The sequence below is a fragment of the Megalopta genalis genome, chromosome 6 (genome assembly GCF_051020955.1).
Source record: "Megalopta genalis isolate 19385.01 chromosome 6, iyMegGena1_principal, whole genome shotgun sequence".
Classification (NCBI taxonomy): Eukaryota; Metazoa; Arthropoda; class Insecta; order Hymenoptera; family Halictidae; genus Megalopta; species Megalopta genalis.
This window is the reverse complement of record NC_135018.1, coordinates 5935780-5949661: the sequence shown is the minus strand read 5'-3', so window position 1 is coordinate 5949661 and position 13882 is coordinate 5935780. Positions and strand designations below refer to the sequence as shown.

Here is a 13882-nt window from a genome sequence, read left to right as displayed (position 1 = left end):
GTACACCGATAGAAATACCCATAAAAATTCCGTAGCGTCAATACTATCGAAATCAAGCTCGCGCGTAATATTGACTCGATCCGCAGCAATTCAACCGATCGTACGCGTTCGAGATTTCTCCGAGCGAGAGTATCGAATGAACGTAGCGTGCACGCGCCGTGGGTGAAAAACGTAAGCTCGAATACTACGCCTGTGCTAGTACGTGCCCCCGTACACGAAAGTTATTCACGCACGCTATTCATCGGCTTGTGCTCCTCCATTACGTACATAACGTGAAACGTAAGACGCTACATACTGGCCTGTACGTGTGTCGCGGCCAGGTGTATATAAGAGGATCGTTGCACACGAGCGTCGTCGAGTACACGTATACCAAAACATACTTTCGATTGAAACGGCGACTCGTACTCGAGAAAACGAACGGGGGTTCCGTTCGGCACCGCTTGTGCTATTCCGTTTTCCGCGATAGAATTGATCATCGGGGTTCTAGGCGAGTGTGCTCGGTCGCGACGATTGAAGCGAGGTGGTCTGCATACGAAGCGAAACGAAGCGGTGAAGAATAAAGTGCGATAAACAACGTATTCGCGTCGGTGGATCTCGGGATAGGTGATTCCGCAAAGGGTGAGTTTGAGTGTCACTGCACAAGCGCGAAGAGGAGAGAGATTCTTGCGAAGGGAGAGAGCGAGAGGCCGATAGGACGCTAGCTACGGTGCTACGGTGGTAGTGAATGGAACGCGGCCCCCACGGGTGAGCGTAGTACGACGCTCCACGGGCTAGCGTTGCACCAATGACCAGCCGGGACGGGCGATCACGTGACGTGCGTGCCGAGCCAGCAGCAGAACATTGCAAATGACAAGACGCGTAGGGCATTGTCGTCGCGCCGCCGCTGCCACAGTTCCCGTCGTTGTTGGTTTCATCCGTCGCGCCACCGCCGTCGTCGTCGCCGCAGCCGTTGATGAGATCTCGCCCGCCACCGTGAGGACGCGACAGCGTTTGCCCTAAACGGATCCCGAAGTCTGTCCTCGGTGTGTCGGCACTATATCGCTACTGTCGGCGCGTGTGCGCAACAAAGTCGCGGGTGCTCGGAGGCCTCGTGCCCTGAACGGTGCCCGCGGCGCCCCGTCCTATAGTACAACATACAACTCGACACGGTGCACCATCGTACACGCCGACAACGTCCACCGAGCCTGTGCGGCATCCGTCTACATGACAAAATGTCGGGATCACAGCGGATGCGAAAGTCCTCGCCATGCTCGACGTCGAAGCAAGGCCCAATGCGCGCGACCCTGCCTGTAAGCTCGCTGTTACGACAAGGCCGGCAAGGCAGCAGCCTCAGGAAAAGCAACAGCAACAGTCCTACTGTGTCGCCGACGAACGCGAGTGCGTGGCGGGCCCGCATCTCGCCGGAGACCTCTTCCTCGGGACAACGAAGCCCCGGTTCTCTCTCTTACAAAGGTATTTACTGCTGCTACTATATCCCCTCTTTGCTCCCTCCCTCCCTCCCTAACCCTCCGCTACCTCATCCCTTTCCCTTTCCCACCTCTGACTTCTCTCTCTCTCTCTCTCGCTCTCGCTCTCTCGCTCTCTCTTTCTCTGTCGGCTGTTGTGTGTGTGTACATGTCGTTTACATTTCCTGTACATGTGTCGTACTCATTCCATACACACTGTTTTATCTCCGAATCGACTTCTTTGTTGTGTCTGTCATTTTTCGTTTTCCAAACCGTTCGCTCGGATCCTCGATTAACAGCAGATACTCCTTCCTCCCTTGCCACCCCCCACCTTCGTTTCGTTTTCCACAACGTTAGTGTGTACACACCGACGTACGGATGCTTACTCGCTCGGCTCTCTCGTGGATCTAGTACACTGCTGTTTATTTGTCATTGTATTGTCAGTCTTATCGTTTGTCAATGGGCCAATATGCATAAAACTATGTAAATGCTTGTAAGTGTCAAGTAGGGTAAAGGCAAATCATAAATTTCTTATGAATAATCTTTGACTTATTAGTACCAGGATGTAAATATTGGAAAGTTTATAGTAAACACTACCAGTATTTATTTGGTGGTTCAAGTATTTACTTTGTTGTAAATATTTTCGAACATCATTAGCTGGATTCTTGTATGATACATTTTTAGAAGACATTTAGATTAATAATAATTATATGTGAACTAATGTTCTATTTGGCCAACTGAAAAATGTTTTTACTAGTTAAATATAAAATACTTCCTCCTTTTAATACTTCATAAAGCGATTATGAGTATACGCAATGAATGATAAATTTGAGAATTATTTGAGAATTTCACAATTTCTTAATCTTGTACATTTGTATGATTCTTAGATTTTTTTCAGCTCTTATAAATAATTTGTTACTGTCGCAAGTAGATTAAACATTAATAAAAATTTTCAATTTTCTTTTGATGTACTCGACGTTGTGTACGGTATGCTCAGATGGTTACTGTATTTTGACGTGTATTTAAATCTCCTATACCACAAAAAATCAAATTTTATCTGCCATTCTCTTTTATCTTTTTTACTCCATCATTATTTTTTGTAAATTTAGTGGAGGAAAAATTAAGATATATGATCGGCAGGTTTAGAACAACAATAGTATTTACTTAAAGTTTTCAGTGCATATGTATTTTAAGTACTTATCAGAAAATTCACTATAAGCCATTATTAGTATTTACTTAAACAATGCTAGTAAATATTTTTATTAGTCTTTATGCATATGGCCCATGGTTTTCAACCAGATTGGAAAGTTTAGATGAGAGTTTTGTGGGAATCGTTTGTTATTGAATATCATTATTACTTGCAAATATATATTCTGCTGAACATGCTAATTAACTAACTATTGGAGATCATTTCCTCTTCTTGTGTGGACACAATTTTTATAGTTTCTGGATGAAATTTCTAGCTGTCGCAACTATTACTGTGCTTTTAGTGTTTCAACAAGAAACAAGATTACACGTTGTAGGTTTTTCTTTATTTTTCATTACATGATGCTTTTCAAACACTGGGTCATAATGGACCACAATTCAAAGATTAAGAGCAGATATTTCTCCTTTCTGTCTCCTCTGTTTCCTTCATTTTTTATGGATCTCGTACCTCATAATTTATTTGCAATTGTATCATTGTCATTCTTGCCATTTGTCAATGTTTGGAATGAGATTTAATTTCAAAATTTATAGTGGAAACCATTTGTTGTTGAATTATCGTTGTTGTCAATGTATGTAAATTATGATGAATAGAAATGAAATGAAATTATTATGAATGATACAAATTATTGTTATTATAGAAGATACAAATTATTGAAGAGTATTGTTCTTTCTTGTGTGAGCACAAGTTTTATATATCTTGGATGTTGTAAAGTTATTCAATTCATAGATATTATAAATGTGACTGTTGCTTTTAATATTTTAACAAGTAAATGTCTCATTGAAGACATAATAACATATTGTAAATTTATGCATTAATATCTAAAGTTAATTTCGTAATATCTTCTCTCTTACATTTCATAATCTCTTTGCCTAATTAATTCGGTAACCGAATACTCATTCTTAGATCGGTTCCACAAGAAACGATTACAAAATTGATTTTTATCCTTGACCTATCACTATCATTTTTTTAAAAGTTAATTTAACATGTATATTCATTTTATCCAGCAACCGAATATATTTTTAGTAGCCCGGTTCTGGTTCACATACACACATTAATACCAACTGATTTTATTTCTTCAAGATTTATATATATCCTACTAAAAATATTATTATCTACAGCAAAATCAAAAACATTAAGTGGAAGATGCAGCGAAAGTTTAAGTGGAAACCAAAATATCCGGAGGACAGCATCATTAGATACTATCTACTTAAAAGGACAATGGCCCCGCGATACATACTACATTCATTCCAGTCTCCTTTTGGTTGATAAATCTACTCAGGTAGCTATGGCACTCTTTTAACTATACCAAACTTTAATGAGAAACTCTCCAGGGTGTTTACATTAATGTGATACTTTTGTATACAGACAGAAGAATGGTCCAATGAACCAAGGAAATTGCACACTCGACATCCTACAGAACAAACCACAACAGATGAGAAGTTGGAAAAGTACTTTAGGCATCGGTACATAGACATTTTTATATATATATATATATATATTTAGAAAATTTTTTTGATAGTTCTTGTAAAAATAATTAAAATATATTATAATGATTAAAATGTATATGTGTATACAACGACTTATTGAACAAAATATATAGGTTACAGCGTACAAATAAGGAAGGTACTAGTAGTAGAGAGCGGACAGCTGCATTTGGACTCATAATGCCTGGTGGACCACCACCAGCTTTTCCTGCAGACCATACAGTACTTCTACCCAGTATTGCTTCACAAACATCAATACGTAAGTTTATTTGCTGCTTCACAATTTAGACTCTTACTGATCTTGATTATTTATTTTATTTTAATTACTCTATCAGACAATCAATTTGGCATGAGTACAAAGGCAAGTCCTATGAACATCCCTATGAAACCAATGAGGCCCCCGATGCGTTCTTCTATTGAAGGATTAAATCAAGAGATTGAAGGACTCGTTCTTAAATCTTCAACAAATCCCAGTGATCCTGATCACCCAGTGGAAGACAAAGTAAGCAATATATTGAATGTTAAATCTGTGATATATTAGAAATATATAGAATAGAAAGTTGATTCTATTCAAATATTTATTTTCTGTTTCAGTATGCACGGTATCGTGAAATTACGCCGGAAGGACATCGTGCGCCGTTAGCAGACTTACTGAGGGCTACTCGCAGCGTTAATACACAAACACCAGCTACAGACCTTCCCTCCAGTTCTTATTCTTCAGGTAATTTCAAATTACTTATTAATCCTCAAAAAGAGTTTCTAGACACACGAACTAGTTACCAATATTTTCACACTACTTGTATTTTTGCAAATTTTGTGAAATTGTACAAGATTTCTAATAAAAATGATCATTCTGTATAACAAGATAGCGAGATAATCTTCATATCTTCTTTTTAGTAATTTTGTAACAAGATAATTCTTTGATGAATACATAATTATTTAAATGCATATTGTAATTAAGAATATATATGTGTGAATTATTTCTGGTTATTGGAAATACTATAAGTAACAGACTAACTATGGTGTGTGCCTGTTGAGACAGGCCCTCCATCTAGGAATTCTGAGTCTCCGCTGATTCCTGGTCTTATGGATGCCTCCCGTCCGCCTAGCGATCTCTTACAAGGTTGGCTCATTTTTGCGGAAATGTTGCTTTTGTCTGTATTTTTTTTTCTGAGACTCCTTCGGTCGAATTCATTTTCACTGAATGCCCTTATACAGATAATTAAATTGGATCTTATACGTTTATCTACAAATATTTTACTGTTTCATAAATATATATATTTTCCACAATATCTATACGTGAATATATGTATATTTAATTCTGAAGTATGTGCATGCACTGTTTTACTTGAGAATATAAAAGGTGTATATGTTTTATGGACGGCGAAAGTATCGATTCTATTGATGATACATATGGAATTATTTTGTGATTTTACGTAGTAAATTGTAGTGTATCACACTGACTAAAAGATTTTATCTTTTCATGGAATACTAAATGCCAAATTGAATGTACACTATACAGTATGACATTATATGGTAAATTAATCTGTTTTTTATCGATTACGATGTATATTTATATTATCGTTTAATACATTTGTGGCTGCATGTAGGCACACTACTATGCTTCATATAGCTTTTACAATATACTATGATGTACTTAAAGAAGTTTTCTTTAAATCATTTTCGATGTAGCCCACTATTAAACAACATCACCTAATATTTTATTTACTAGAATGTAATAAACAATCAAAAAATATTTCAAAATTGCACGTCGAAACACTTACTGCAAATTATCACACAATTGCTAAATTAATTTCATAATTTTATTGTCATTTTTCATACAAAATATATAATGGTAGCATATATATAATTTTCGTAAAATGAAAAGTGTACATGCTTAAATTTATTTATACATATTTGTATTTTTAGCATAGTGGAATGAAGTTTAATTTCGGTATATGAATTTCTTTATATTTTACACAAATGTACGATCATAAATGCATTGAGTGATTTTTGTTAGCATGAGCTTACGAGATTTTTTTTCAATTGATGTAAACAGTATATTTACACGTTGTTTTTATGCCATTAATCTGACTGTTGCAATTCATCTTTAAGGTGGAAGTCGTGGTTCAACCCCTGAACAAGATAGAGAAGGACGTCTCGGCACCTCTCCTCACATTAACAGGTTCCTAGCAAGAGAACCACCTGATGGCTGTGAGAAAGTCAATCTCAAATTCGTAGAGGACGCCAGGTAATTTGATTTGCATGTTCATTTTTATACATCAAACGAGTCAGTAAGAATTTCCATCGTAATAATTAATCATCTATTTTTGGATGTCACATTTTATAAGACATCAAAATGATATTGAGTTTGAGGTCAACTCTGCATAATTTTTTTTCTTAAAGGAAGACATGGACAAAATTTAATAGTGGAAATTTTTATTGAATCACAAAGTATATATTTAGGTAATCCAATATTTATCACGTAACGATGTGTTATATACCTTGTTAATTTCTAAAAATGAATTTTCCAAACACATGCGTATAGTGTACGCATTCTTCAGTTGAGGGGGACAATATATAAATTGATTTCAATTAATATCAAGTGTAGCTCACATGTGCTTGGACGTGATTAGAATTTTGAAATATATTATATGTGTTTTCGGCAACACTTCAGCGTCACTGAAGCAATAATATTTCTATGCATAGGCGACCCATGATAGACTTGAGCAAACTAGACTATTGCCCAAAGCCGTGTGTAGCATTCCAGTTAAAACCTAGCTTGGGATCAGCGTTCCTGCCATTACAACAGCCAGCCAGTCCAACGATGGTTGCAAGTGCATCACCCTCTTCGCATACAACACCAACTACACCTCCTCCAAATCCATAGTCCTGCTCTACACCTTATGGAGTAATGTTTATAAACCCGATTGGTATATATATATTTTTTTTTACCGACCTGATGAGTAGAAAGTGGTTTACTTTGACACGAAAGCATACACCGACAATGAGAAAAGTTACCGAAAAACAGCCTGTTTCCAGTGCGACAACCCCAACTTTCGGGTATCGTGATTGTGTAATTAAATGGAAAGGAAATGGAAGTTCTAATTACGTCGATACACGAGATATTGAATGGCATCCGAGAGAGCTCCGTTTAAAAATGTTCGAAACAATAATAAAAATACGAGGAACAATAATTTGTGATAACTAAAAAGGGAAAAAAGAAAGAAAAAACGACATTTAGGAATGAACATTGTGTTCTACAGGGAAAAAGACTAATAAAATTGTGTATTCTAAATTTAGTGCTAAAAGTGTGCTAAACGACTTTAGTTTTGTATCAAAATGTCGAAAAAAGTATTAAAATTTGATTGTTAGGAAAGGCAAAATTCTACTGATACATAAACAAAGAAATGGTACATGTGCCTGGATTTATGTACATCGGTGCCCCTTCTATAATGTTCTCATTAGATCTTTATCACTTTCGAGACGATTCGGTTTTGCATAGTGAAACGTGAAAGGAAAGGAATCGAAGCACCTGTTAGAATTTTGTATTGTTTTGTATTATTACTCGTACGCTGAGAATATTCAAGTTAATTATTATATGAGGAGCTCGAAAATAGTGTATCCCTATGGTACATTATTTTGTTTCTTTTCTTCTTTTTTTGTTAGAATTACGTTTTCTAGATTTATACATGTACACATAGAGACACACACGCGTACACACATTCTTTATCCCTTCCCTTCATTTCTTTTTTTTAACATCGCATATGTAAGATAAAGGCATAAATCAATTTGTCACGACAGTTTTTATTTTGTATTATGTGTACAAATGTGCACCTTTTTTCGCATAGCTTCTTCTTCTTCTGTTGTAGTGATTTCTTTTAGACTGTAAGGTTTCTACTTTTGAATGGTAAATGAAAGAAAAAACACTTTGCTCGACTATAGTGTTCAGTGTCATAAAAAAGCAACTTATGAAACTTAAGTTAATCAAGCAAGAGTATATTTTATTAATCAGTAAAGTTTATAGGGACTATACCATAGGGCTACATGATTTTTGGTTTAACTTGTATTATGTTAGTTTACTATCTGAATATGTACAACCAATACAGCATGTAATGACAGGTTGACGGATGTATGATAAATAGAGTGAACCTATCGATACAAGGTGGAAATGTAATGAGTAATAATATGGAGTGCGGTAAGATTAAAACATTTTGATTGAGGCAACAAGTGGACGACACGTGCTTTGAAGCTAGTGTGGTATCAGGTGTGCATACGAAAATGGCTCCCTAATTTGGCACAGTATTGGTGTGACTGGAGGTTTTTGTATTAAACGCGGATGATCGTGGGTGAAGCGACAAAAGAATAAGAAAGAGATTTTATCAATCTGCGTTCTATACAAATGACAGTATGCATGTGTTGTGTAATATCAGAATCCTGTTTAAACCATCCACGAATAACAACAATGGAGAAACTCGTCGTACTACCGAGAGACAAAGATTACCGATTTTGTACGAATGTAATGGACAGATGAAGGAAAACTTAGGAACTAATTTAATCACTCAAACTAACGCTATAGCATTTTAAAAATATTTTTAACGCGCGGCCTGTAGAACGATTTTACTCCAAATAAATTTCCCACACGGATTAGCAGCGACTTTTTAAATTTCTTTCGTACGGATAAGAATAATCAAAGGAATATCAAATATTGTAGGAGATATTTTGATATGAACTACTCTACTCTGTATTTAAAAAAAGAGCAAAGAAAAACGACAAAAAAAAAGAGGAAGCGTAACGAAATGAAGATGCGAGAGAAGCAAAAAGATGGAAGAGAGAGTTATTCGTGCGATGGGTTTAACTTATTGTTTAGTATATGCGGACATAGCCACTCAAGAAGTTCAATTTATTTTTTGCTTTACTAAACGCAGAAAAGAATGTTTTTGCGAACACGACTTTATAGTTGCGATCTGACAGATAAGGATCTTAAAAAGTAAAATAATAAGATCGAGAGCAGGGAAGAACAGTTTTTTAAATACAATAGTAATATACTTTCTAATATTGTAATGTATCTAGCTACGGCAGTGAAAGGAAGAGGAAGGGAAGGAAAAAAAATGAGATGTTAACACATAAAGTACCTGGCACACTGGTCTATGCTCTCTTTTATCCAGCTCACTAGGAAGTTCATGCCTTAGAATGCGTGGCAGAGTGTGCTAAATAGACAGGAAGGTTAATAATCAGAGAGTCAGGATATATAAAGAAAATGGCACTGGCTAGTTAACGAGTATACAATACAAGAAAAAAAACTAATCTGCTATCTATTAGCTTAAGAAGAATCTTTTTTTTCTATTTATTTTCGCTATGGATCTAAATGACATTATCTCATCGCTGTAAGGATTATTAAGTGAATAAATTGTAAACGCGCATCGTCGAGTTTACAAGCACTCCAGGAAAAATGAAAGAAGAAAGGAAACGGCAGATAAAGACAAAAGAAAGAAACTTATCGATCGCGTATTTCATCTGTTGGCATATTTTCACTTCAACGGAGGAAAAATGAGTAAAATAACAAGTGGGGATAAAAAGAAAAACGGATGTTTTAACACTTAAACAGACATTGTATTAATCATAGTGAATAAAAGGAAAAAGAACGTTTCATACTTTTACTAAATAAGCAGAGGAGGAAAAAAAGAATTACTTTAGAGAGAAAGGCTAGCCTTATTATTTTTTAACTACACTCATAAGGCTCCACTTTTTAACCTTCATGTACTTGCGTAATGTGTTATCACTGTTAAGCTTTTGTTGTGAGTTCTCCTGAACAGAGAGGAATGCGTGTAAAGACTGCTAACACTAAAGATTACCTGTTGTTTGGATATATAGGAACCGAAAAAATTAAAAAAAAATATGCGAAACGGGAAAATTAGGCTCAAATTCGTCTCTCTCTCTCTCTCTCTCTCTCTCTCTCTCTCTCTCTCTTTCTCTCTATCTATCTATTTATCTATCTTTCTCTCCGGTTACCTATGAAACGATAATAGGAGATAATTACTCTTTTAAATGATTCGTTAACTAAATGATCCTTACGTGACTACTGTTCGGTACATTCTTTCTACATATCTAAAATCTGAGCAGGCTTCAGAAATGGCAAAATGATTATGTCAATTACGAGTTCATTTATCCCTAGGACTGTCCAAACGTATCGTTGTAGTGTCTCGTCTAACAACAAAAAGAATAAAGAACACAACAAAGCAACCAAAACGATTGTTGGGATGTACATTGTAATTTGTAAGATGCTCATAAAAATGACACTTATGCAAATGTTTTGTAGTGCATAAAAGAACCACGTAACATAATACGTTGTACAGTGAACGATATCTCGCGAAAAAAACGAAAAGACAAAGACGTTAAGAAAAAAGGGGGAAGCGAATGAAAATAAGAACAGATTTTTATATATTTGGTGAAGTTAAACGCAGCTTTTATCGAATTCTTTTTATAATAAATATATGAAATATTTATTGTTTTTTATTCTGGGGGACTAAACCTTTTTCTATCGTGTGTAACAATTCCATGTAAATGACGTGTATATAGAAATTTACAAAAACGCTTTGGAGATTCGATTCGACTATTAAGAATTCTATATATTTTCATTAATGTTTGATAGTTTTCTTGTTTTCAAAGTACTTTATTGAGTAACACTATTATAAAGAACGAAATTTTTACAGTCGATTTTTCGAATGTTTATGTAGGTAGGAAAGATTTTGTTTTTTATTGTTTTGACTCGAAACAATAAATGTTCTATTTGATAAATTGTGACGCGGAGTATCTTACAATGTATAGCGACGGGAAAAGACAGTGCTGCTAGCAGATTCGCAACGGTACATCGAAAATCAATAAACTTAAATAATACATTATAAGGATCTATCTCGAATCTGTCCTAGGGCTAAATCAAAATTAGTCAGCGAAGTGAGCTAGTGAATGTAAATAATAATTTAAAGCCGTTTGACGATGAAACCTTTGTACGGAACGTAGTGACTAAGGCCAACGAATTCTGTACTTTTCGTGTCTCTCGCGGAAGTTCGTTGAACGAAAGAAAAGGAAAACTTGTGGATCAATGCGAACTTTTAAGAATGTGTATAAAAAAAAAACAAAGATATTACCACGAAACACTGGCCTGTCCATAGTCAACTGAGATTAGACTCCTTTTTCCGAACGGCACAATGCAATTATCAAAATCATAGTAAAACGTTAGCTTACTTTTAGTTTCTCCTAAAGTAGGTACATATTAGTTCGAAAATTTTCAGAATTTTGTTAACTTTCTTTACAATCTAAATTTGATGGATGTGGAATTTTATTCCTTCTCTCTTATATTTAAAATTTTGTACTTTCTTTTCTATTGTTATTTGGACGCGACGTTGGTACTGAATTTAAATCTTCGAACCGAGATATCGATATATTTCAACGGATGGGTCGTTTATGTATCAGTATTGTAAAGTATCCTAATTTTTCACGACGATCGAGATTTCATTTTCACTTCGATCCTATTAATTCTTCATGAAACGGAAACATTTTTTTGTAGATAAACTCATATATTTTTCTGCGGATTAAAAATACTCTTTTCTTTTTTCTCTCACTCGTTCCCTCTCTTTTTCTCTTTCTTTTTTAAGCGATAAGTTTACACATTGTATTTTTCGTGCATTATCGAATCTCGAAACATAAAGGCAGATAAAGTGTAAGGTTTAGTGCGTACGAATATTATTGCCTTATTTTCGAGTATTTTTATCATTATTATACATTATTTATATTTGATATTCAAATGTTTTAACGATTCGTATATATTTAAAGATATTTTTGAAATACTTTTAGTTTCCTCCGTTTTTTCCTACTATTTTCCCTCCTTTTTTTATTTTTTTTGTATTAGAAAAGAACAGAATGTTGTATTTCCCCTGTATGTCTCCTTGTTTCAAAATGACTGAGCAACGGATTCGTTTGATGATTTTTTTCACCCTCTCACAAGACGAACTATTATACAGACTGTCTCAATATTTGTGGTACAATCGCGACGAGGCTTGTTTTTCAAGAGAAAATAAATCGAAAATATCGAATGAACCTTTTTTGTACCAAGCTTCGTTTGCGAGAAAAATGATTTTGAAATATGTCTGTTCGTGGCTCATTGTTTCTACTTGCTCATGCTGAATTTTCTCGGGAACGAAGCATACTAAAACTTTGTTCTATATTGTCGGCTTCACTTGGCGAGAGTAGTTTAAAGAAGAAGAGAAATAATTTTAAGTAGATTCAAATTTTTAATTATACTTCAGTCTGAAACTTTCGATTTTTCGAATTTGCATGATTTTAAAGAAATACTCAGACGTTAATTTCGCAAGAATCCAAGTATTTGATATTCGTATCTAAATTGAATAAGTCTTGGACTTGTATACATGTACTTAGGTTTAAATTTAATGAGTATTCAAATTTAAAGTACTTGAATTTCAATTGAAACGGTATTTCAGTATTCATACTCAAGTACCTATAAATCCGTGCAATAATAAAAACTCTAGCTTGAAACTGTATTAAGTAGTATTCGAATTTACCTTAAGTATGAGTACATAATGAATATAGTCCCATCCTTAAAAATTCCCCTCTTCGATTGCACCATAAATACCAGGACATCCTGTATTATATAATGTATTTGGAAATGAATGTATCTAATTTGTAATCGATTTTCTAAGTAATGTAAACGCGTATTGTTACGTTACGGGACTTACTATGATTATGATGCTATGATTGCGATGCGCTAATAACATAGATTCCATAGATTCGTTTAAAGCGTATGTAATTACAATTAATACATTGACTGCCACGCAGTCTTACTTACTTCGATACTTCTGTATCGAATTAAACGTAAGCGAACTTTTTAACCCTGCAAAACGAACAAATGTCGAATCTGTCGAGGTTTGTCGTCTACTTTGTTGCTCTGCCGGGCAAAAATGAAGTATAATAAGTTCGTCACGCGTCATCGTCGAACACACACCTACATTAACAATAATACCGTTGGTTCCTTTGTAACAGAGAAATGCATTACGGTTCCACACAACTCTCGGCGGTCAAGGTATTAACGATGATTATCATTAATGACTCGATAAACTTTGCTATTACAAGAAACTTTTACATCTCAATATGGGAAGGTACAAGAGCGAACGCGGCCCGTGTGTTTATCGGTCAGTACAAATAAAAGAAAAACTAATTCAAACGAAACAACTGAAATTTCTTCAAATGACGCACACGTGATGATCTAATGATCTACGCGTGAGACTCGTTCTTCGGCAAATTGGTTGGCTTGGGGAATTCTTTCTTGTCTTACCTCTCCATAGTGAGACTCCTATGCAAACTTGTTAAACCTGTGAATCTTATATGCGAATTAGTTGTATTATTTACCAGCATAATACTGTATGTACTTGTTCCAATAACAATATGCACTTTTATTTTTATCATAAAGTATAAATGGAAAAGTGTACCTTTTTATATTACTGTTAAGGCGCCTTATATGAATAAAATTTTTAGAAAATGAGATTTAACTTAATATCGTACAATTTAATAGTGTAACAGCTTACAATATTTTTGTTTCTTTCATTGTATTTCGTTTCACAACTATTTTCATCCGTTCGTACGTTTTAATCGATCATTTCTCATAACGATCTTCAATTCATTATATATTTTTATTTTTATGAATTACATTAGAAAAATATTTTCTCATGTGT

At 35.0% G+C, this 13882-nt stretch overlaps 1 protein-coding gene across 2 annotated transcripts; it reads left to right on the top strand.

The window, feature by feature from the left end:
* The first annotated feature begins 117 nt into the window (after positions 1 to 117).
* Positions 118 to 13694, top strand: LOC117223727 (glucocorticoid-induced transcript 1 protein). Of its 2 annotated transcripts, XM_033476182.2 has the most exons (9): positions 118 to 1452; positions 3771 to 3931; positions 4018 to 4115; positions 4253 to 4395; positions 4472 to 4638; positions 4731 to 4857; positions 5179 to 5259; positions 6252 to 6387; positions 6846 to 13694. In XM_033476182.2, exons 1-9 carry the CDS (start codon positions 1212 to 1214, stop codon positions 7024 to 7026), a joined length of 1335 nt encoding a protein of 444 aa, XP_033332073.1. In that variant the 5' UTR covers positions 118 to 1211; the 3' UTR covers positions 7027 to 13694. The 2 variants fall into 2 exon arrangements, with proteins under 2 accessions (XP_033332073.1, XP_033332074.1); XM_033476183.2 differs by lacking the exon at positions 5179 to 5259 and having other exon boundaries at positions 124 to 1452.
* The last annotated feature ends 188 nt before the right edge of the window (positions 13695 to 13882 follow it).

Bases quoted from the DNA above. Each gene is read 5' to 3' on its own strand.
- LOC117223727 (XM_033476182.2), top strand. From the start codon at position 1,212: ATGTCGGGATCACAGCGGATGCGAAAGTCCTCGCCATGCTCGACGTCG. The intron at 3,932-4,017 runs GTAGCTATGGCA...TTTTGTATACAG, and splicing joins TGGTTGATAAATCTACTCAG to ACAGAAGAATGGTCCAATGA. The intron at 6,388-6,845 runs GTAATTTGATTT...TTCTATGCATAG, and splicing joins AAATTCGTAGAGGACGCCAG to GCGACCCATGATAGACTTGA.